Genomic DNA, 22,974 nt, shown 5'->3' with positions numbered 1-22,974 from the left:
TATTATGTCATTTCTGGACAAGCTTTGTTCTGATGCATTTAGAATTGGCTTAAAAGGGCTTTATTTTTCTGCAAGAAGACAGAAGTATGTGTGTGTGGTTGTGCAGGGTAGCTGAACAGATTTGTGCAAATTTAACGTAAAAGAAATCGTAGGCATATCTCAAGAAAAGTTCAGTACAGGAGAACAAACACTGGTGAAAAGCATATGTGAACATATCCAAGAAATGTATGAAAGAAAAGAGATATTGAGAAGCCTGAGGGGAAGGATGTGTGTGGCAATGGACGATGTGTTGGGAAGCAGAGGATGTGGAGTTTGTGTGTGCCACCTGGAAGTACACAGCATGTTTAGTGTATACAGTGGGGAGAAGAGAAAGTACAGAAACAAAGGTACATTATACAGGTAAAGAGGAGGAGTGGATTTGTGTGTGGGAGGCAAGGAATGACTGTGAAAGTGTAAGAGCAGGAGGGAGAATGCTGTGTTTCAAGAAAACAACATGCCCATGGCAGATATACAAATGTGTGTAAGGAGTGCGCAGCTCTCTCTCCCAGTGTGTGTTTGAGTGTGTAAAACGGCTGCACAGCTCTCTGAATGTGCATGCACGTGTGTAAGGGGTGCCTGGGTTTCTGTGTGTGTACAACTGCCGCAAGGGCCTCCAGATGTCTCTGTGTGTGTGTGTAAGGCACGCACAGCCCTCTCAGTGCGTGTGTAAGAGGTGCAGGGGTCTCTGAGGCGCGTAAGGGAGGCAGGGCTCCCCAAGCGTGTGCGTGCCCGTGTCCGTAAGGGGTGCTCGGGCCTTTGTGCGCATACACACGGTGCGGCGGTCTCTAAGGGTGCCGGGGCTCCCGGAGCGTGTGCGTGCGTGTGCAAGGCGGGGGCGCGGACGGCCGAGTGCGGGAGAGGAGGGCGGGCGCGGCGCCGGCAGGGTGTGCCCGGGGTGGTGGGGGGGGGGGGGGGGGGGAGGGAGGCTGCGACCCTCCTCCCCTCCTCCTCCCCCCCACCCCCCCACCCGACGGCGCTGCCAAAAAAGCAGCCGCGCAGCCGGCCGCCCCGCGTTGCCGGCGGAGGCCGAGCGGCGGCGGCGCGCCCGCACCATGCCCGCGCTCCCGGGGCCGCGCCGCGCCGCGCTGCCGCTCCCGCTGCTGCTCCCGCTGCTGCTCCCGCCGCTGCTCCCGCCGCTGCTGCCGGCGGCGGCGGAGGGGTGCGGGCCCTGCGAGCCGGGGCGCTGCCCGCCGCCGCCGCGCTGCGCCGCGCCCGAGCTGACGGCGCCGGACGAGTGCGGCTGCTGCGAGCGGTGCCTGGGCGCCGAGGGCGAGGCGTGCGGCGGGCGCGGGGCCGGCGGGGCGCGGGGGCCGCGCTGCGGGCCGGGGCTGGTGTGCGTGAGCCGCTGGCGCCCCGGCGGCGAGGCCCTGGAGGGCGCGGGGCTGTGCGTGTGCAAGGAGGACGGCGCGGTGTGCGGCTCCGACGGGCGCTCCTACCGCAGCCTGTGCGCCCTGCACCTCCGCAGCTGGGCGGCCCTGCGCGGCGGCGGCGAGCGCATCCGCAAAGCGCACGACGGCGAGTGCAAGCTCGGTGAGTGCCGCTTCCCCGCCGCCGCGCAACCTCCGCGGCCGTGCGCGCCGCTCTGGAGAGCCTGGCGCGCACCCGCGTGTTTTGCACGGCGGGTTTCCCGCGGACGCCTCCTCGGGTGCCAGCACTGGGCAGGCTGCAGGGTGAGGGGCCCCGCCGTGGGGAAGGGGCTGCAGCCGGGCTGCGAGAGCGGCCGGGCTGCGGGGGAAGCGCAGCCGCCCCGCTGAGGAAGCGCGGGCCCGGTCGAGGCGGCGCCGGGACCGGGGGACGCGTCCCCTTGGCTGGCAGGATCGCGGAGAGGCGCCGGCACTGCCTGATGCGGCTGACTTCGCGGCGCAAAGCAGCAGCTGAGGTGCTGGGATGGGCCGGGGGAGTTTTCCCAAGGAGCTCTCCTTCCACTGTAGGCAGCATTTCGCCTTTCGTTTTTTATGGAGCCCTTCCCGGGCTCTTCCTGTCTTCTCCGAGTGCAGAGGAGAACACCTGGGGGGAAAAAAAAATGTATTTCTGAATGCTGTCCCAGTTGCATAGTATCATCCCCTCCAAGGAAGCCACTTCTTCAGCACACGTGAGTCCTCCAGAGGGCAAGCATCTCCTCCAGACCTGAAAGCACTGCATTTCCAGGTTAGGCATGCTCATGTCCAGTATTAGAAACATGCAACACTGCCAGTTGGATAGTCTGTACAAATTAATGCAGTTAGTATTTCAAATACATTTGTCTGTGCCAGAGATGGTACTTTCCCAATAAATTAAAGTGGGAAATAGAACCAGCTACCTACATTCTTCTGAGCTCTGAAACAAAATAATCAGCAATGAATTGAGAGAAAGAAAAAAGACAGCAGTTTTTCCATTCTCAGGATGCTTTGTTTAACCGTATCCTGCAATGTGGACACTTTTTAATGTATCTGAATATCTGGAAGCTTTAATTCTGCAAATAAGTGCATTTAGGAGCTCATCTGATAAAAGCTTAAACACATGCGGTGTTTCAAAAGGTAGTTTGTGCTGTCAGGAAGTTCAGTCCTTAAACCCTCGCATATAGCATCCCTTAGCAGATTCTTAACATACATTACATACTACTCAGCAATATCCCATGAACTTAACGCTCTGAGATAATTCTGTACTCCTTTCTCCTATTAAATTTAGCTGCATACCTACTCAGGCAAATCCTACATTCGTTCAAAGCCTGGTGTTGAGAGGACGTCTTCTACTACCTTCTGTGTATCTAGCTGTCAGCTACAGACAATTTTGCATCCCAGACGCTAGAGAGAGATAGGGTTGTGGTGCATGCAGGTGCATTCACGGAGTCTGAACTACACTGACGCGGTGTAAGAGCCCTGACTGGGCACTGTAGATTGTACACATGGCCCCTGTCACAAGATAAAAGTAGTCTTTTCTCAGCATCCTGTGCTGTCCACTAGCTCTGCTGGTCTAACCTAGTAGGACTCAACCTGGTTGGTCTCTGTTTTTCTGCACCTTTTGCAGGCTTATCACTTACACTATGCCTGCACATCTTGGGTGCTAGGGCCAGCTCATGTTTTGCTGCAGATAGAGGCATTTATGTATAAGCAAATACCTCATTATATCATAACCAAGGGGCACTAATTTATTCAGCTCTAATCAGGGGGGTGATTTTTAGCAGTCCTCCTGGGACGCTGGTGGAAGCCTCGATAACAGCTGCTTCCTTTGCTGTTTGTGATCAAAACACCCTTTCTGGTTTGTTTATTTTTAATGAGCTTCCCTGAAGCCCCTAAGGGGAGGGAGGAGGGAAAAAGTCGGGGGAGATTACTGAATGCTCAAATTCTAATTGTCTAGCCTTGTCACAGTTCTGCTCTAGCCCTGAGATTCTATACTCTAAGGTTGTTTGAAATGTTGGAAAAAGTCACACTTTGCAATAAATTTCCGGCGTTCTGGATCTTACTAAGAAAAGATGTTAAGTGGCATTTGAAACCCTAGGCATGTACAAACAGTGCTTATTTAGCTCTGGTACCAGCCTTTCCAACAACTACAAACTTAGGTATAAAAGGCTTCATGATATTTTCCCAGTAAGCCCAGTTTCCTCTGTGTTTCTGCATATCTGAGTTGCTGAAGTGAGACTCTTTCATGCAATGGGGCATTTGAATAACTCTCAGGCTGCTCTGAGGAGCTAACATCAAGAGTGTTCTTTACAACACAGTGAATATATCAGAAAATCGATATATAATCTCCTTTCAACTCCACCAGTGCTTTTCACCCTCTCCCTAATCCTCTCACTGACTCAAGCAGCAAGAGATTAGGCAGATGCTTTAGTAAATTCTGTGCCAGTGGAACTATGATTCAATATTTATAAATTAGAATTCTTTTGGTAGGTCCCCATGAGTTACTGCTTTCTCCCTGAAGTTGTCTATAATCTGTTTTATTACTCCTATGTGCTGTCTCAAGTGTTTATTTTACTCTGCAGAAAGGGATGTCTCATTTTCCGCCCAGTCACTCTGTTCCAGATACTGTGTACTTTAAAAAATTGAAGCTCTTTTATAAGTGAATGTTTTGGATGCTAAACTAGAAGGGAATATTACCTGCAGATTTTGTCCAGAACTATGTCATGTCTGAATTACAGAGTAGTGCAGGGAAACCACGTTGCAAACCACACAAAGTGTGATTATTTTCTTCACGCAAGCACAACAGAAATGATGAACATAAACGTTATTTTTCAACTTTCAGATGTATACAGTTATGTGATTTCACTTTAAGGTTAATTTATTATGGAATTGACCTAAAGGAAGTGGAAGCTTGTAATATCCAAATCTGTACTCTTAGGTAAAAGCTCTGGGAATGTGCATAATGAACTAAGTTGTTAGCATTTTATTCCTGAAAAATCATGACTAGGAAGATGTTTTGTCAGAATTTCACAAACCCAGGCAGCTGAAAAATGAAAGTCCATATTCTGCAAACACACAGGAAGTAGTGTGCCTTTTATAATGCTATCAGTTACTGCTTAGGTCGTTCTTGCCAGAGGTAGAGCTAATCTGTTCTTAAAATTCTCCAAACATCTCCCTCATTCAGCTAATCTTGTTGCTACAAAACTTTATTCAGTATTTAATCTAAATTTCTGCTGAAGCTGTCTTGTCTTGCCCGTGGTGGCAAGACATCTGATCACCTCCTCCTAGTCTGTAGAAACTGATGCATCTAAAGAGCATTCCCATGTCTTCCTCACCCTGACCCAGTTAAGCAGCCCTGGTCCTTTTTGTCTTTCTCTCCTTTTCTGAACACAAGTCATTCTTACTACTCTTTCCTAGGCTTTCTCTATCCTGCGTTCTCATCATACTCATGTTGTGCATCAGTCCTGTGCCTTGCTTCTCTAGATGTAAATGTTAGTTAGCAGCCAGAGGGGGGTGCTCCCCACCTGGGGAAGGGCCAGCTATCCTGGCAGAACATGCAGAATTTCTTCTTCATGCCTCCACAGCATCTGCAAACATAGTCACCAGTGTAAGTCACCTTACAACTTTTACCCCTTCTGTCCTGTCCTGCACTGGGCAGCATTAATGGGCAACGGAAGTTGTGAGAGGTGATTGATCAGTGAGCCAGGTCTCCAGCTGCATGACTGTCTACTAGCAAGTGCATGTTCTTTCCTCTCCTGACTATTGCCTCCTGTGGAATGATGTTAGATGCAGAGTAAATTGGTTACAGTGCAGTGGGGCTTAAGAGTAGATTAACTGGAATATTTTCTTCTCTCTCTGTAGCAGCAGAGAAGGTTATTCTTAAAGAGCAGGTCATAATAGCTGTGAGCATTGCATTCAGAACATACTAGCAAAGTAGATGTGTCTGCAGGGCTGGACGCTTCTGTGCTATCTGCCAGTAGCACACAGCTAGCAGACACCAAGATGCACACTAACTACAGCAGCTAGAGTAACCAAGCTACACCAAGAGATACAGAACAGAGCAGACACACACAAGCACTGATGTTCAAGTAATGCGGTTGCTGCTTGCCTACTCAGTTATTGTCAAGGTACAACCCAAAGGGGCTGATCTGGTGGAGTAAGGCTAAATCCTAAGCCTTGTAATGGATGCAGAATGTGCTGCTAGCTCCCACCATGACTTTCTTACTTCTAGGTTAGAAAATCTGCTCCAGAACCAAATCTCCATCCTTCTTGAGAGCAAGAAAGCAAGAGGAGCTTCATTTGTACAGCAGAAATTCAAATATGAGGGAGCTTTGCCCTAGGCAAAATCCTGAGTTACAGACAAAGTAGGCTTCCTTAATTTGTTATTTGGAGAGTATTCTGATGGAGAAGAGCAATAGAGTGGGTCCTGTCCTCCTCTGTGGCATCCCACATAAGTGACACAGTCTGCAGAGAGGACTACTTTTGGGGGCCAAGCTCAGTATGCTGACTCAGCCTCCTTCCCAACAGCAGGACTCATGAATCTGTGTGCAGGGTTTGTTCCAAGCTCTGTAACAGGACACATGTTTCTCAGCACAAATATTCCCTGTGCAAAAGCAGGACTAGGGCCTACGGTTTCACTGGGAACTGTCTGGGCTTACTGCTTCTGAACATGTGTCAAAATCCAGCCCCCTGTCACTTCCAGTCCTCCAGTCAGACAGCCCAGAGGCTTCAGTAATTAATTCTATGCTAAGAAACATAGCCAGATGCTCAGGATCATTCAATAACAATGCTCACTATCCATTTTTAGACACTTCAAGAGATACAAGTGCTCCCATCCCTGGTGAGGTCAGTGGAAATATGCATCCAGCCCCTTTTAAAAACGTTTGAAATGTTATGCTGATTATGTTATGCATTAATCCAGTTCTACATTCTGGATGCATCCACAGCCCTTTTCAGGACTAATGATTTCTCAGCTGCTTTGTGCATGTGTTTCTTTAGGATTTTACTTTTGAAGTCTTCATTAGATCAACATGATGGCAGCTCAGTTTGAGACATGGCTTTTGTTATGCTAAGGGCTTTGTGGCAGTTCAGCCTGTGCAGATCTACAGAAATCCTTTAATGCTTCAGTATTATAAAGCATCTTGAGCTTGTTGTATGAAGCAGGAAGAGCAGTGAGCTTCTGAAGTGCAAAAAAAGGCCATGGAAATTAAGGAGCGTGTATGTGAGCAGGAGCTGCCTTCCATCTTGAAGCAGTTTTAATCCTTGCCTGTTACAAGTTTTCCATTATCATCTTTTAATACAGTATTCATAGCCATGGATGGCCTTGCATGTACATTTACATTTTAAAAGGAGAACACAATCCAAAATGATATACATGTTTTCAGTCTTCCCACGACGTCCTGCTGTCCTTTGTGTGACTGTAGTAGTCTGGAGCAGCTGCACTGAATGCATGTTAAAATATCTCACTAAGAATAGAAGTCTGACAGCAGCAGAAGTGAAAACAGTTTGCTGTGCCAAGACGTTTTTTAACCAGACATCGTTTGTTAGTTAGGAAGTGAGGGGATGATACTGCAACACTGTGTGCATTTCAGTGTCATAAGCTTTTCATTGCTTTGGATATCTCATTCTAACCTCACTCTCTGTTAAGTCCTTTTCTACTTAAACAGAAAGAGAAATAGTGGGGGTTTTTTGTGTTTTAACCCTCAGTATCAACATCTGCAGTTAGTTAATGGCTGTGCATAGTTTAGAAAGACAGTCTTCACATGAATTTAGGAGTATGTGGTTTCCCTGATGTTTTTCCAGGTATATGAGGCTGTATTTGGGAAGCACAGTCTTTGCTAACTGACTAGACCTGCTGGCCCATAGTCCTGCAGTCACTCTGGTGCATTTAGCTGGAGGAGTTCAAGATGACCATCATTTCTACACATTTCACAAGCTGCATCAGGGAAAACGGCGTGCTACTTAAATCCAGGCTTGTTTTTTCTTTCAAAACTGTGGATTTTGTTGTGGTTTTTAACTGAAGCCAGAATCTGAGCAAAGAGACAATTAGCTTCTGTTTTCCAGATATATATCTTGAAATATATCATCTTCTATGGGACTTGTTGACTCTATAAATGTGTTGTCAGTTGCATCTGACTCTGTCTCTTTCAAGAGCAACTTAGTCTTACAGTGCTGTAAACATGCTACTTTGGCTACATTGCATTGAGATTCAGCATCTAGCGTGCCAGTGTTTTCGGCAGGATGATTTTCCAGGACATCAATCCTTCAAAAGACAGTATAAAAAACTTTTCAGAAATGGAGGTTTTTTGTTGCAGTCAGTGGAGTTCAGTGTTGCAGTATCTTTCTGCACTTCCGTGTGGTTTGGTGTTGAGCCTGAAATAATGGCTGCAGGTAGGACAAAGGACTTACAGAGCAGCTGCAGAAAAACGGCTGACAAACACCAGTGAGCAGCTGGATCAAGCCCTTCATGTTACACTGCAATTTACAAAAGCCACTTGTGAACCAGAGGGCAAGTTGGGAAGGGCGGTATTTAAAATTCCACAGTTGCAAATTTTTAATTTAATACTGCTATCTCCTACTTGAGTCTTCCTGGGGAGAAAAAAAAAAAGAGGGAAAAAAAAAAAAAAAAAAAAAAAAAAAAAAAAAAAAAAAAAACGAGCTGATTTGACTGCATTCCCTGCTATCTCTGCACACACTGAGAGTAAGTTATGGAAATGGGCTGCCACCATCAGCTGAACTGCTTTCCTGCTCTGTTAATCCCATTTCCCTCCTTTTATTCTCTGACTGCCGTCACTCACTACCATATAGTTCATGTTGACACTCATCATCAGGGTACCAATGTACCTCTCGCTGTGAAAGCGTTCTACTATAACCAGATTATCACCCTTAAAGGGGAGGCTGGACAGTACTTTCCACACATGCTTAACCCAGGCTTAATCTGGGTCATTCCAGGCTTCTCTGGCAGCTTGTGCCATGACTGGATATTCTCATTGAAGAACGTTTTATCTCCACAGCTCACAAGCAGAGGCGTGTACTGTGGAAACACAAATGGCGAGAGTAGTGTTTTGGCAGCTCATAAAAGGACACACACACACGAATGTGGCTGTTTAAACCAAAACCGCTAGTGGTGGAAACTTTCTTGTAACTCCTGAAGGGACTTAGGGCAATTTCAGCAAAGTGCAAAACTGTATTTTGTGGTAGTTCTACTTCATTTCAGCTTCAGGTACATCAAAGAGCAGGCATCCGTGCCGTTGGTGGGAAGGAGAATGCTACAGGAATGGGCACAGAGCAGCTTTTGCCTTGCAGAAAACGCTCTGTTCCTTAGTGACATGAAAGGAGTGAGGAAGGCGTTCGAACTGCACGCAACCTGTCCTCACAGGCTTGGAGAAGAGGGGCAGTTAAGACATCCCAAGCTCTTTTATCGCTGTTAAATACCTTTCCCCTTTCTCCGGGAGGGGCCAGAGTAAAGACAGGTCCTGTACTTTTGGGATGTGTTTTCTTGTAACTTGTCCATTGCTGAAGTCAGTCCTCCTCTTGGGAAGCCTCTGTGCTCTTCTGCGGTGTGAGGTAATCCCGAGCCGGGGGAAGTACTGCGTCTTGAATGAAAGGCTGCACATGCCTAATAGGTTTTTGTTTAGTAAATGTATCAGCTGTGTTCAGACAAACAAAAATAACAATTCCTTTGGATCCTAAAGGCAGCCCTAGAAAGAATTAAGCCCATTACCAAACTTGTCACTGAAAACGCTGGATGGAAATGGGAAAAGGCTTGGGGAAAGGACTTCTCTAGTCATGAGTTGCTTCTTGTTTGTGGCGTATTTAGTAACTAAGGGAGGCCTAGAATACTACTTTGTGAAAAAATACAAAGGGTCTTCACGCATGAGAGCCGCTCAAATGCCATTCTGTTTCAGAAGCAAAGCTGCAGTTAGCTGAATTAAGCTATTTAGTGCTTAGTGTTAGAACTGTGATTTCAATACTGATTAGCATAGATCATTAGCATTATCCTTTCATGCACCGTTCGTGGTGACATACAAGTCTAGTTATGTTTCCCTCTTGTTATGAAACACAAAGAAAGTCTGATGCTTTTAGCTTCTCCTTTAATTTCTTCTTTATTTTAAAAATTTTCGTGATAAAATCATCTAAAATTGCAGCTACTTTGTGAACAGCTGCTGTCAGGACCACAAATGTTTTTATTAAAAAAGTCATAATCTGCTAAAGACCTTTCTTGTCTCAGAGACCTCACTATTTTTAATAATTCACTTGTTATGTTTCAGAAATTCTTACTGCAACCCCAGCTATAGAAATCCTTTCTAACACTTTTAGCAGAGTTCTACCATCAAGTGTGTGTTACTGCAACAGCCATCGTTTATGAACACATATTACCCATGAAAATGCTTTTCCTGGGAGCTGCTCACCTGTGAAGCCAAAGCAGTTGGGACAGGTTGCCTATATCCACCTGAAAGGACGTCTGGTGGAGCTTCCCTTTTAAAGATATAATATAAGCCAGAATCTGCATAGATTTCTCCTGCTAAATGCTCCCTCTGTCACTGGTAGACAAAGTAATGCCTAGACTACTTATGTACTGACTGTACTCAGAGTAGCTTCTGGTACCTCCATTGGCAACAGACGAATGGTGAAGGCTTAAGGATAAAAATGTCGCTGATGGGACCCTGCCTAGTGGCTCATCTCAAGGCTCATCCTCCACCCTGGAAGGGAAGAGGACATGTCAGACCTGACCTAGAGCCGTATCTCCCAGGTCTGAGCCACATCTTCTAGAGGTGATATCCAGTGAGATATCCAGCCTTAGAGGTCTGTCATGAGAGTATTTCATAGTGTGTTAGCTGCAGGCCTGTGTGAATGTCACCAGAATCCAGCACGCCTGCAGTCACTGTTAGCATGTGTGGATTAAGGCTTTTTTCAGGAAAAAGTGTGGGGAGAGGGGAGCAGTCAAGTTCAGTGCCCTGCTATCCCAGATGAACAGGCAAGGTCAGCCTTTCAGAGACTGATTCAGTCACACCGTAGTATATGTAGCTTGGCCTGAGGACAGTCCTTAAACTCAGAGTTTCTCTAGGAAATGCAGAGAAAAGAAACCAGTACTAACTGCAGTTCTCAAGCTTGTTGCATAAAAGATCTGGAGTAGTGAAGTCCATTCCTAATAAAATGAAGGAGAAGTGATTTGAAGACAGAAGGTACAGAAGGACCTGGTGGATGAAAAAACATCCTTCAGAGACTGAAGATTGACTGAGATTTTGTATTTAAAAATAGGATGCTCTAGTCCACCTGTCTGACTGCTTTGCGCACAGATAATCAATAGAAGAGCAAAATGTTCTACTGTAGTTTTTACCAAGGCTTATTCGTGGTGATTTCAGGCACAAGAGTACTCACTTCAAAATTAGTTCCTCAGGTGGCAAGATCTCAACTAGTGTTTTTAATTCTCTATATAACAAAGCCACTATTTCTTGATATTGTTGCCCTCTTTATTTGGATTTTGATTCTGTTTTTCCTGCCTAAATAAAGAAATGAACTACTGTATTAAATTTACATGCTGTTCTGCTAGCTACCTAGCACACAGCTATACAGCGTGACAGAATCCTAGTAAAATTACTCATGCCCTCCTGCATTTTTGCCACTCCTGAGCAAAATAGAGATAATCATTGTGTTCTTTGCAAGCTTTTAATAACATAGATCTGCTAGCTTTTATCATATTAGAAAATTACAGAGCATTTCGTAGGGAAGACCTTGGAAAGAAATACTGCAGGAGCAGTCAGTAGCCTGGAAGCCCACTTCTCACTACCTTTTCCCCCTCTGCATCAGTGGAACATCTTTCCAGAGACAACTAGGGTGTTTCTGACAGTTACCTGAAAATACACACACACAAGGCCTCGAGTAGCCTCTTGTATTGCTCCAAGTGCATAATGAAGTCAGTATGAAACCTTCATCACAACTGCATGGTCTTTAAAGTAATACCTGCAAAAGAATTCACTGTAGACTAACTGAGATAACACTGATTTTGAGGGATATTTGAGATGGTGATGAAAAGAAGCATAAATATAATATTTTTTTCTTACCAGAATAACTACCAGTTCCACATTTGTTTCAGCATGCTGAAATAAAAAGTTTCCATTCCTGACCAGTGAAAACACCTATGGTCTTTTTGCTGCAACAAAGCTTTGCAAGCTGAAAACTCACTATCCAAGAATCTTCACACATCTATGGATGATTAATTCTTAACAAAATGAGGAGCTCAGGCTGTCTGTCAATAAGAAGCTGCACTTTTTTTTTGAGACAAGGAGCCTGCCATTCAGAGAAGCAAGAACAACAGAGTTTGTCAGGGCTGATTCTCCTGCTTAGGTCTGGCTCTTCTGGCTTCAGTACAAAGTGTGGGCTTCTGAATAAAAGATGCAAGTCCTTAGTGAGGATGATTGAGCAGCACTGATTTCTGGTAACTTTCAGCTTTGGTGCTCCGAGTTCAGATAATCAGAAATGGGGTCTTCTTCACTGGGCAGAATACTTCTGAAGCCACTTTATACTTTCTCTCGGTCACAACCCCAAAAGCAGAGGAATTTTCCAGTGTGGTCACTATTTCAGGGAGAACCCAAAGCAGTCTGCACAGCATTTGATATGCTAATTTCTGTGTCTTAGATGCTTTCATGATCCATTCCTCTTATATGTTGATAGCTTCCTTGACCCTGGGAAAATGAAGGCAAAAGAAGTGAGAGGCATCAGGAGTGATTCTACACCCAGTGCAATATGGTCAGAACCATGCACTTCTTTTTTCCCCAAGCAAGAAAGTGTGGGTGTTTATATGAGCCAGACAGTGAAAGAACAAGCAGGTGCCCCAGATCATCATCCATTTGGCAAGAGCCTGAGCTGTTTTCCAGGCTCTGTCACAGCAAAGCTTCCCCCTCCAGGTGCAACCTGTTCATGGATACAGTCCAGTATGTCTTGCCTACTTACCTTGCTCTTTTTTTTTAAAGAGTATTAAATTGAATTTTCCTCCTTGTTCATTTCTTTCTGTCTTTCTCTGCTCAGAGAGAAAGTGTTTTTTTCACTTAGGGTGAAAAAAAAAATAGAGGTTGCTTTGTTAGCTTTGAGGACGGGAAGTGCAGTATAATCCAAGATGGACAAAGGAAAGTCTGGTTATTCTAATGGACAGCCGACACAAGAGACTGTTGTCTCCATGGCTGAAGACAGAGGGCAACTGATTGGGCAGAGAGGTCCCATCTGACCTTTTTTGTGCATGCATGGAAAATAAAGTTTCAGAGAACCATAGACTAAAAATTAGGAGCTTGGAAACGGTAGCTGAAAATATAAGCTGCAAATAAGCAGCCATAAAACAGTGGAAACAGCATGAATCAGGTTACCTCCTGCTTGTGCTTCAGAGAATGAAGTTGATCCTCATGCTGAGATTCAACTGGGTGTCCTCAGTGCTGACTGTTCTCCAACCAACATCTGTGCTCTTGGTGAGCTGCAGTTATTCTACAAATCTACTCCACTGGCTTTCCTTGAAGATTGTTGCCCAAAACTGTATCTGCTACTGATCTTTAAGTGAGCAATGATGTGTTTTATTTTCTCTGGCACAACTGGTCTGAAATTGGTGTTTCTTCCAAAGCTAAGAGAGAATGTTTATTTAATTAGTTCATCAGCTTTTTACAATATTATTTCAGTAATCCATGGTGGCTCTTAGAGCAGCATTGTGGCTCTTTCAGCAGCATGTGGCTCTTTCACAGCATGTGTTTATTTTACAAGTGCGTATTCTATGAACTTAGCACAACGTCAGCATTTCTAAGGTTGGCATTCATAATGTACTCTTTCCAGCCATGATATACAAGTCGTCTGTCCTGCTGCATCTTTCAGAGGACATGGTAACATAGCTATCCTTGCACCTTTTCTTGTTAGCTTACACACAGTGACTAGGAACAACTTCTAGATGGAATCTAGTGCAGTTGTGTACAGAGGAACTCTTGGAGCAGATGAACCCCTCATTTCCACCAAGATGTTCGCACACAGAAGGAAAGAGAACAACTTCAGATGTAATTCATACTGTGATTTCAAACCTGTAGTAGAAGCCAGATAGCCAAGGGCTGCAGGGAACTTGGAAATCCCAGAGAAAAGAGTTTAAAAATGAACCTACTTGCCTTACTGTTAATCCACTGCTTTGTTCAGTGTTAGAAGAGAGCAGCCCTTTTCTTGACTGTTTGCCATTATTACCCTGCTGCGGAAAGCAGATCTGATCAGTGGTTTCAAGTGCAGTCAATGAACTAAAACAATTAGCATGAACATGGCAATCTACATCTTGAGCAGAAGTTATCAGTTAGTAGCACTAACATTGTCTATTGCTTTGTAATTGCTTTAGTGTTCTTCTGTCCTGTGGTGTAATGGAGATTCTTCAGTTCTGAGTACTTCTTTCTGGAAATCTCAAAGAGAGAAGGTTTGACTCAGAGAACTGTCCCTTCACATTTCCTTCCTACAACCTCAACAAGCTTCTCTGGCTGAGCAAGAACACCAGAAAGGCATCACTGAAAGCTAGAAAAGTCCCAGACACTGTCTGAACTCTACAAGTTTTTCTCCACTGATGAATCATGAATGTTCTGTTTTCCCATGTTTGTTTGTACCCAAACCACCTTGATCCCTCCCTTTTTCCATCCCTGATTCTGCCCCTCAGCATCCCATAAAAGTCTCGTGCAATCTCCAAACGTTGCTCCCCTGCATCCCATCGTATGTCTTGTATGACTTAGACAGTAATCTCCCTCCATGTGTGAGGTGACCTGCAGAGCCGCTGCTGTGACTCGTAGCAGTGGGTGTCCTGTCCGCCTCTGGAGCTAGGACAGGGGCTCCTTCCTCTCAGTGAGTTACTTGGTGCTGTGCATGTGGGTGAAGTGAGCCTTCTGTGAGCTGGTCAGTCTCCTGCGACATGCCTGGCAGGAGCCAAAGCCAGGTATATTCAGGTTCCCCCAAGTGCCGTTGCTTCTTTGCAGTCCTTTGTTTGTGTGGGGACAAGATTTTTATCACATGTGCTAACAGTAGGCTTAAAATAGCCGATCTTGAGGGGAAAGCCAGCAGAGAAGACATTGCTGGAGTCACCCTTGCACTGGGGACTGCTACTCCAGCACAGGAAAAATAGTGTCACGGGTCCTGTGTACAGCTGAGCCCAAGTTCCACTTGGGATGAAAGAAGGAATCCAGCCTTGGCTGTACAGACTCAGCCATCCACACAAAGCTTGTTTATTAAGGTTTTTTTGTGGAGCAAGTATGAATTTTGCTGGGAGATGATTGTACTGACCGCTGCAGTATGAAATGTTCTGATAAGACAGAGGAAGAAAAGAGCACGTTAATTTGAGGCTGTGATAGAGCCTGTGCTGCAGGAGTGAGCATGGAAATGAGCTTGACAAGTGAAAAATAAACCAAGTCCAGAAGTGTTATTGCCAGATATGAAGAAAATATTGTAAATAGTGGAGGATATTAGATATGATTGGTTCTGAATTCCCTGTAACAACCCAAATGCTACTTTTTATAAATGCCTGTGAGACAAATCCGGTGCAGAGAATCAAAAGGCTCTAGAGAGAAGTGGATCGGGGTGCAGGTGGTGGGATAAGGTTTTCATACCCTAAAGTATATCCAGAGGTTTCTATATACCCTAGAAGCATTTGTAAAGATCAGTTTTTAGGTGAATTATTTAGCCCATTGCTTGGGGTCTAAACCCCAAAGTAGAAATAACTTTTGTTTATACTGAGCACACATCACATGACACTCAGCATGACACTCAGAAGAAAAATATGGAATTTCTCACCTAAACATCTATTAGTAGATAATTTTTCCTAAACATCAGCATGCTAAAAGCTAGTATCTATAGTAGCAGAGCAACTAGTCAGGAAACTGGCAATTAATTTTGAAAGTCATTCAGTATCAGAAAATATGGACCATAATGCGCCACTTCAGTTTCACAATCTGTCATAAAGTGTATTTTCTTCCCACAAAAGGCTTAAATTTACATCTAAGTATAAAAGACTCTTAAAGCAGATGGGGGCCATTAAGTTATGAGATCATCAAAGTCCTTGAAAGTAGAATAGACTCAGCAGGTAGTAATATTTGAATCCATGGGGACTTAAGTGTGCATTCTGTTTAGGACACTTTATCTGCTTACAGACTCAATTAAGTGGCATTATGGCAAATATTCGTTAGTCAATGGTTATTATACAGACAGAGAATCTTGTAACAGATGGGCTTTTTCCTTTTGGTTTTTCAAGAAGTGATGTGCCTTGCATCAGCTGACAAAGAGCATGGTGTGGGGGGGGTGAACCTTCCTTCTTCTAGTACTGCCCAACAGTGGATGTTTTGTATACATCCATGTATTGCATACAGCCCACAAGTGGGATCAGGTGCCAGGCTGTCACAATGAGACGTGCCTTGTGTAAAAGGGAGAAGGAAAATGAATTTGGCAGGCAAGCTGAGAAATCCTCACTTCAGTGCTAGCAATTTGCTGGGTATTGTTGGTGTGCAGGGGTTCCCTCCTGTGTTGGGTGCTGTTAGAGGAGGAGGATTTGTGTGAAGAGGAGCAGAGGGAGTAGTGTTTAGAATGCCTGCCTGTAAGTGACCTTTCTTTGCTGAGGTAGATACACTTCTAGAAAATTGGCCTCATTTGGCCAATGCTGTGTGAGGAAATCCACCATAATTAGTAAATGTTGCTATAGACACATCTAACAAAGTTATCTTCCTGTAAGAAAAGAAATGGTAATACAGGAGGCAAAGGCATCTGAACCTCACTGCAATTTCTTCATTCTCAGTTGCTGCAAATGAGCTACTTTGTCCCGGAGCATTCTGGAGACTATTGACACAGTTTAAATGAGAAACATGTTTCCAACATGCTGTTGTTACCTACTGCCTTTGTTAGCCTTATGACACATTGCTGTGGACTTCCCTGGGTTTCAGATGACGCTATGTGCAAAAGGAGCCCACCTCTAGTGAAATTAAAAAAAAAAAAAAAAAGGAACGTCTATTAAAAAAAAACCACTCCATGTAATCCTGATTCTGTACTGACTCGTGTGTGCCTTGCTGAGACCTCTCTGTGCTGAATCAGAGCTTCCCATCATGTGACATCTCAGCTCATGCTGAGATACAGAAGAAGGAACTGATTTTGATGATGGTTGGCTGGGAGGTGTATCGACACAGCTGGAGGCACATCTCTCTTTTTAGAGATAGCTACCCCCAAAGTTATTTCTGATATCCTCATTGCAGAGGTGACTCAGATGTGAAATGTGAGAGCTTCAGAGTACTGTGCACTGCATCTTACAAAAGTAAATGTCTTTAATATTATCTTTAACATTGTCTTTACATTAGTTAGTATAATATTAATTTAGTATTGTCTTTAACAAGACTGGATAAGGAATTCGTGAGAATTTTGATTCAGTGACAGTTAAAACTGCATTCATTTTGAAAGTATCTCCTTTGCATGTTTAAGCATCCCAAATTTCAAACCAGCTAGTTCGGGTTACAGGAGAGACAAGAAAGTGTGTGGAGAGTTCACATTTCTAATCACCTTGCAATAATACATATTTTGTTCTAAAAGTGTCTGGTGTCTCTTATATTTGCTTGATATGATTAGAGTAGCACTTTGTGGCTGTGGCCATGTGCTCACAGGTCTCCTCTTGCCATATCTAGGCAGTGCCCTGTCCTATCCTCCTTGCTTGCATTGCACCACAAAAAGCTGCCTATTGCTAGGAGCTGAGCAGAGTGGGAGAAACACTTTTGCTCTGGGCTGCCTGGTGGTAGGCAAAGTACAACTCAGTAACTCAGTTATGTAGTGAAAGTGAGGTTTCCAGGCAAAAGGGCTGAAAGCCCAAACTGTTTGTGCCTGGGAGTGCATTCCAAACCTTTCCTGACTGAACAAGGGTACCTGTGCCTGGTGCATCAGGCACAGCTCACGGGGAATGACAGGGGCCCACATTGCCCCCAGGAAGGTATTTCTTTTCTTCCAGCTCCTGTGATTATTGTGTCGCCAAAGAAAATTCACAATGTTACTGGAGCCCAAGTGTACCTATCCTGTGAAGTGAAGGCTATGCCCACTCCTGTCATCACATGGAGAAAGGTATGCTGGGGAGCTGATGCAAGAGGATTGCTTTCAGTATCTAATTATAGATGTTGCTCTACATCTATATATATATTCTACAAAGTGTATGTGTGCTTTCTCTGTTACTGTACTACATTCCAGATAACTGCATCCATAGTTCTGTGTACTGGCTGAGAACTGTATGGGGCCAGCTTCTTCCAGCACTTCTATAGCCAGCAGCCATCTGTGCCCATGTGAGGTCTAGTCCTCATCTCCCTGAGGGGGGCTGGTGAATTCAAGTGTCTTTCTCACAGTACTTTCGGAAAATTAACAATGTCAGAGTACCTTGCCAAACACTGTGAAGTAGGGAAGGGCCCCGGCAGTCGGCAGACCTAGTCTGACGTACAGCAAGCAGACATCTGCCCATATGTCTGGTAAAACAAAGCCTATGTCATGCTAGTGGTTTGCTGTGCAGTTTTATCTCTATGTCTGAAAGTGGGCTGCTTTCTGATGAGAACAGCCTGAGGCATTTCAGGGGGCATCGCGCAACAAAATTGACCTAGCAGCTTCAAGACTTGAGAGCAAGTGAAATTTCTTCAGCCCACCAGATACCTAGAGAACTGGGTCTGGAGGGCATCTGTGCTGAACCTCAAGGTTGGAGAGGATAAGCTGACCAAAAGGCATAGAGTGTTCAGAGGTGCTGAAGAGTGTTCAGATGCACTGTCAAAAGCCCTGCACCTATGAATAAGAAGGGTCTGCTCTTCATCATTAATATTGGAGCTATCCTGGGAGAATAGTCGAGCTCAGATGTTCCTAAGGGTCAATAGATCTCAGATTCAGGGATGCTAAGAAACAAGGGAGTCAGAGTCTTGACACTGACTAGGTGCATACAGAAATAGGTGCATTTGACCAGTGTATTTCTGGAGCTGCAGAGAGCACCTTTTCAGTGAGCACATCCTCGCTTTTTCCTGCTGTCGGTGCTGCATGCTGCTCTTCTGTCTGCCTGTTTAGATGTGCCAGTCATAGCATGGCCAGAGAGAATTGTATCATCAGGAGTAAACGAAACTTGGAAGTAACAGATTTCAAAGATCTCCTCTAACATCTTCCCACTTCTGTGAAAATCTGCAGGTCTCAGAGTTACCAAAAGGAGTCAAACTTCTAGAGGAGCTGCCTGGAGACAGAGTGAACATGGCTGTGCAAGTTCGGGGAGGACCTTCCAAACATGAGAGCACAGGGTGGGTTTTGGTAAGTCCAGCAGAACAAACTGCTCAAGAACAAGCTTGGATGGGCAGTGGCAAGAAAATGTGAAGTGAAAAATGACGAAGTGCCAATCAGCTCCATGTAGTTCACCCTGGTGAAAGTGGTGAGAGAAGGAACTCGTAGGAATGTCCAGGCAAACATTACATAGAGCAGATTGTCCTGATGACTGTACGGGAGAAACAGTATTTTATGCTCGTTTTGAACAGATGGCAAATTAGAAAACCTTAGACCTTCTTAGTTGTGAGAGTAGGTCCCAAGCTGCTCTCCAGAATGTATCTGTGTGCTAATAAGAGTATTTTCTGTGCTTATTTTGCCAGATTAACCCACTAATGAAGGAAGATGAGGGGGTCTACCAGTGTCATGCAACTAACATGGCTGGAGAGGCACATGCAGATGGGAGTATCACAGTGACAGAGCAGAACAAAAGCAAGGCATCCCTTCCGACATGGGACAACCCTTTCTAGTAGGTAATACTGACAACGCTAGTGCGTTCTCTTCTCGGGAAGGAATTTCCTTTGCTTATCTGAAGGGCCTGTTATTTCCAGTAATTCTAGTTTGACATTGGTCCTGTTGTAATGTGTGCTGGTGAGACAGCACAGGTTATGCTAGGCCAGCAAGTAACACGCTGGTGAATTGTATGCTGTATGTAAAGAAAGACCAGAAAGTAGGAGACCAGGAGGTGTGAGTATATCGTTTTAAACGCTCTGGAAATGCAGTAATTTGTGTAGAAATTGGGGAACAGTTAAGTAATTTTGTAATTATTATTATTTAACAATTACTTGGTAACTTTCTGTTAAACCTGTCTTCTCTCCTATTCCAGAGAGAAAGAATTTGTTCATTCAAGAAGAGCTGACCTGCGAAGTACGAATTAAAAACAGTCAGTTAATGGTCACCTTTGCTTCCTTCTGTAGTACGAGTTAGAAAATATTGCTTTAATACCCTTGTTTTAGGCTTAATGTGACTTTTATACATTTTCCTATTTAGAAGATATGTGATTAATACTGAGAATACTTAGGTGAAAATCTGTATTAATACGAAAATAGGTAGAAAATACATAGGGAGAAAACACAGAGCAATAAAAGCAAGGATTTTTTTTAGCATTTTTAAGTGACATATTGTCTCTGGCTTGTTTTTTTCGTGTTTCCAGTGGCACACTCAGTGTGGCAGTCTACCACCCTGAGGAGAAGACCGCTTATTGGCACTTCTGACAAGCCATATTAGCCCCCAGGAGAAAACCCTGCAGAAGAGAAAGCATTTTTAGAGCAAATCATTTTTGAAAAACCTGAACATGTAAGAAAAGCTTTACTAACGGATTTCATTTGCCTATGCAATTTTCACTAAATTTGCATCCCTGTTGATACCCCACATTTTGGAGGAGTTGGAATTCTCCACTCTTCAAAGACAGCTGGGCCACACCTCTATAACTCTGCTCTTCTCTTCTAGTATGCCGGAGCTGAGTAGCACAAAAAGCAGCACCATCAGCCCCCTCTGTCATCAGCCTGGCTGCTGAGCATGCACCAAAACATATGCTCCAAGGACGTTTTGCTGTAGATGGGTATCACACCCAAACATGGAATCACAGGCAGCTCCCTGTGGAAATTCAGTTTATAGAGATGCTGCTCCTGTTGTACCCAGGATTGGCAAATGCTGTGCAGCCCAGCTGCAGTACTTGTTGGGTTATGTCTTCTGGGTTACGTCTTCCAAAGGGCAGAAATGCGAAGTAGCGTTGTTCTGAGGTTAAAAAATAATAATAATAATACAAAAGAGAACTAAAAATTGTCTTCTGGGAAAGACTTAACGCCCTCTGGTGGTACATCTGGTCCACAGCATGCTTCCGTTCAAAGTGGGAAAAAATCCAAGACTGGCAGAATTAAAAATGAGCAGATGTGATCTAAAAACAAACAGTGGTGCTAATAAATATACTGGTAGGTAAAGGTGATACAGTAAAGCAAGAAAAGCACAAGTCCTTCATGACATCTGCTCTGCTGCAAAGGGAACAGGACCAAATCCAGTAAATCAGGAATATGAAACAACCCCTGAAATTGGTTGCTCGCTGTGTATATTGGCAGTTCTGGGCAGCATTCGTCCTACAGTACTGAGGGTTATCTGATAAAGTTGCTGGTTTGCTTGTGTTGATTATAAAATATGTGGATTCTGCAGAAGTGCAAAAAAGCCAGAAGCACACTGATGAAGTACAAGTTTGTTGCATCCAAATTACAGAATAAGTTGCCAAAACACTGGACAACCAAGCAAGGGGAAGAGGGATGAGGAAGAAAGGAAATCCCAATCCAAGTGTATTGTTAATCCACAGATAGTTAATTCAAATATACATATGTGTATTCATGAATTACAGCCACATACGAATGGTTAGCACTATTGATAGCTTACCGAAACAGCAAAAGAAACATCGTATACTGTAAGCAACAGCAAAACCTTCTCAGAATGGTAGGCTTACCAACTGCTTTCAGCAATGAATACCTGTATTGCTTTGGAAAGGGTTTTAGGACCTGTCTTTTCAGCTTGAGGGATTCACACCATGCTTGAACTTCTTCAACCTTCATTTTATTACAGTGTCATAGATAACAGTTGGAGTCTCTGTGGTGACACCAGAAGGACATAGGGGTGAGAGTGGACATCCTTGTTGATAATTTCAAATATATAAAGGGAGCAAATGCTATACAGTAAGACATAGGGCTTAGTCTATTTTAGTCTAGCTGAATGACTGACGATGTGGTTATCTCTATAGGAGAAAAAAAGTAGTTACTAAAATGCCTTTAATGCAAGAGAGGAAAGGTATGAGAACTTTAACTGGCTGGAAGATGAAGTTATCTGTTTCACATTAGGAAGTAACTGTACATTATCACTGCATATTGTACTGCATGCACCTTACAGTGATTTACTTCTGCTTTTCAACAGTATTTTTCACCAAAAGCAATTCATATCACATACTAGCACATTCATGTCTGCCTTCATTAGCATAATGACAAGGCTATGAACTTGAAGGTTATGCTGTATTTAACATAGATCCAAAGAAAAGCTGTACTGCTTTTCAGTTCTTATACATCACAGCAGTTTTGCAGATGAGACTCTTCAGTCTTATGGATGAAACAGGGAGAGAGTTCAGGGGTGCTCAACCTCATCCTTCAGTAGCTAATGAATTCCCTGCTCTGTCAGGAAGCTGTGGATATCCTGCCTCCTTCCCCTGTCCTCTGGTAAGTTGCTTTGAGGTTAGAACCTGCCTCAGGATTGCAGGGTCCTGAGTATACTGTACACTGGGGAGCACTGTATGGACAGGCAATAGATAGCCGTGACAAAGCAGCTTTTTGAACACAGTGATGTGACCATACATGCTAGACTTCCAGAAGTGTTAACCAGAGCAGGCCCCACAGAAACTATGCCCCTTGAGTAACACTGTAGGTAAGAAGAGCATGGTCACATGGTGAGCAGGTTGGGGCAAGAGAGTAATACCACTTCCCATCCAAAAACATCTTGGAAGGTGGAAGATGCAAACGTTCACCCCAGTGCTTCAGAAGCCACTGGTTTTAAACAGCAGTAACAGCACTACCGTAGGCTGCTCTGCTTCTCCTGGTAGCTCTGGGAATTTACCTCAGCTCAGGTGGCTGCCATCTTCAGTGCTTTCATGATTTAACAACCTCTTTCTCAAGATACTGCATGCTCTTTCCTCTGAAGTTTTAGCAAGGCTCATGCTTTTCCCCTTTGTTAGAGTTATAATACCTCTGAGCATCTTAGCATGGTGGAGAAGTCACTGAGCTGCCCAGCAGGACAATATGAAAGAGGGTTTGTGGAAGGAATTAGGGAACAATCTCACACTGGGAAAAGGATCTGCCACCTTAGTAAAACAGATCCCATGTAAGATGAGTAGGAGATCCAAACCTAAGACCTTACAACTGAAGTTTGGATAGTGCTGACAAACCACAAGCAACTTCTGTATTTTTAAGCCCAAAAGTATTAAGATGAGATGAAGCACACATTACTTTAGAAAATGTTGACACTGAAATAGCTACTCTGAGGAGCATGAGTGCAAAGACATGACATGCTGATATGCTTTAAACTTGAGAACCTGGTTTTTGCTTTCAATCTTATGTCATTTAACTAAAGATACAAGCTGCAATTTGCCTGTATGGACAGCATCATCATAACTGCAGTCAAATAGATGAGGACTCGGTACCGATCTTCCAGAGATACCTAACAGTTAAGTTGAATGTAAATATCTGCAGCACTAGGAATTGCATCA

General features: G+C 44.3%; 1 protein-coding gene across 1 annotated transcript; it reads left to right on the top strand.

Moving 5' to 3' along the window:
• Window positions 1-1,127: 1,127 nt before the first annotated feature.
• On the top strand, window positions 1,128-19,830 carry IGFBPL1 (insulin like growth factor binding protein like 1; the record flags this gene model as incomplete). Its single annotated transcript, XM_062600173.1, has 5 exons — window positions 1,128-1,569; window positions 17,389-17,498; window positions 18,588-18,704; window positions 19,037-19,186; window positions 19,540-19,830. Coding segments are annotated over 4 exons (816 nt in total), but the record flags the coding sequence as incomplete, so codon positions are not given.
• Between the last annotated feature and the right edge of the window lie 3,144 nt (window positions 19,831-22,974).

The sequence above is a fragment of the Rhea pennata genome, chromosome Z (assembly GCF_028389875.1).
Source record: "Rhea pennata isolate bPtePen1 chromosome Z, bPtePen1.pri, whole genome shotgun sequence".
Taxonomy (NCBI): Eukaryota; Metazoa; Chordata; class Aves; order Rheiformes; family Rheidae; genus Rhea; species Rhea pennata.
This window is presented reverse-complemented; position numbering and strand designations above follow the sequence as displayed.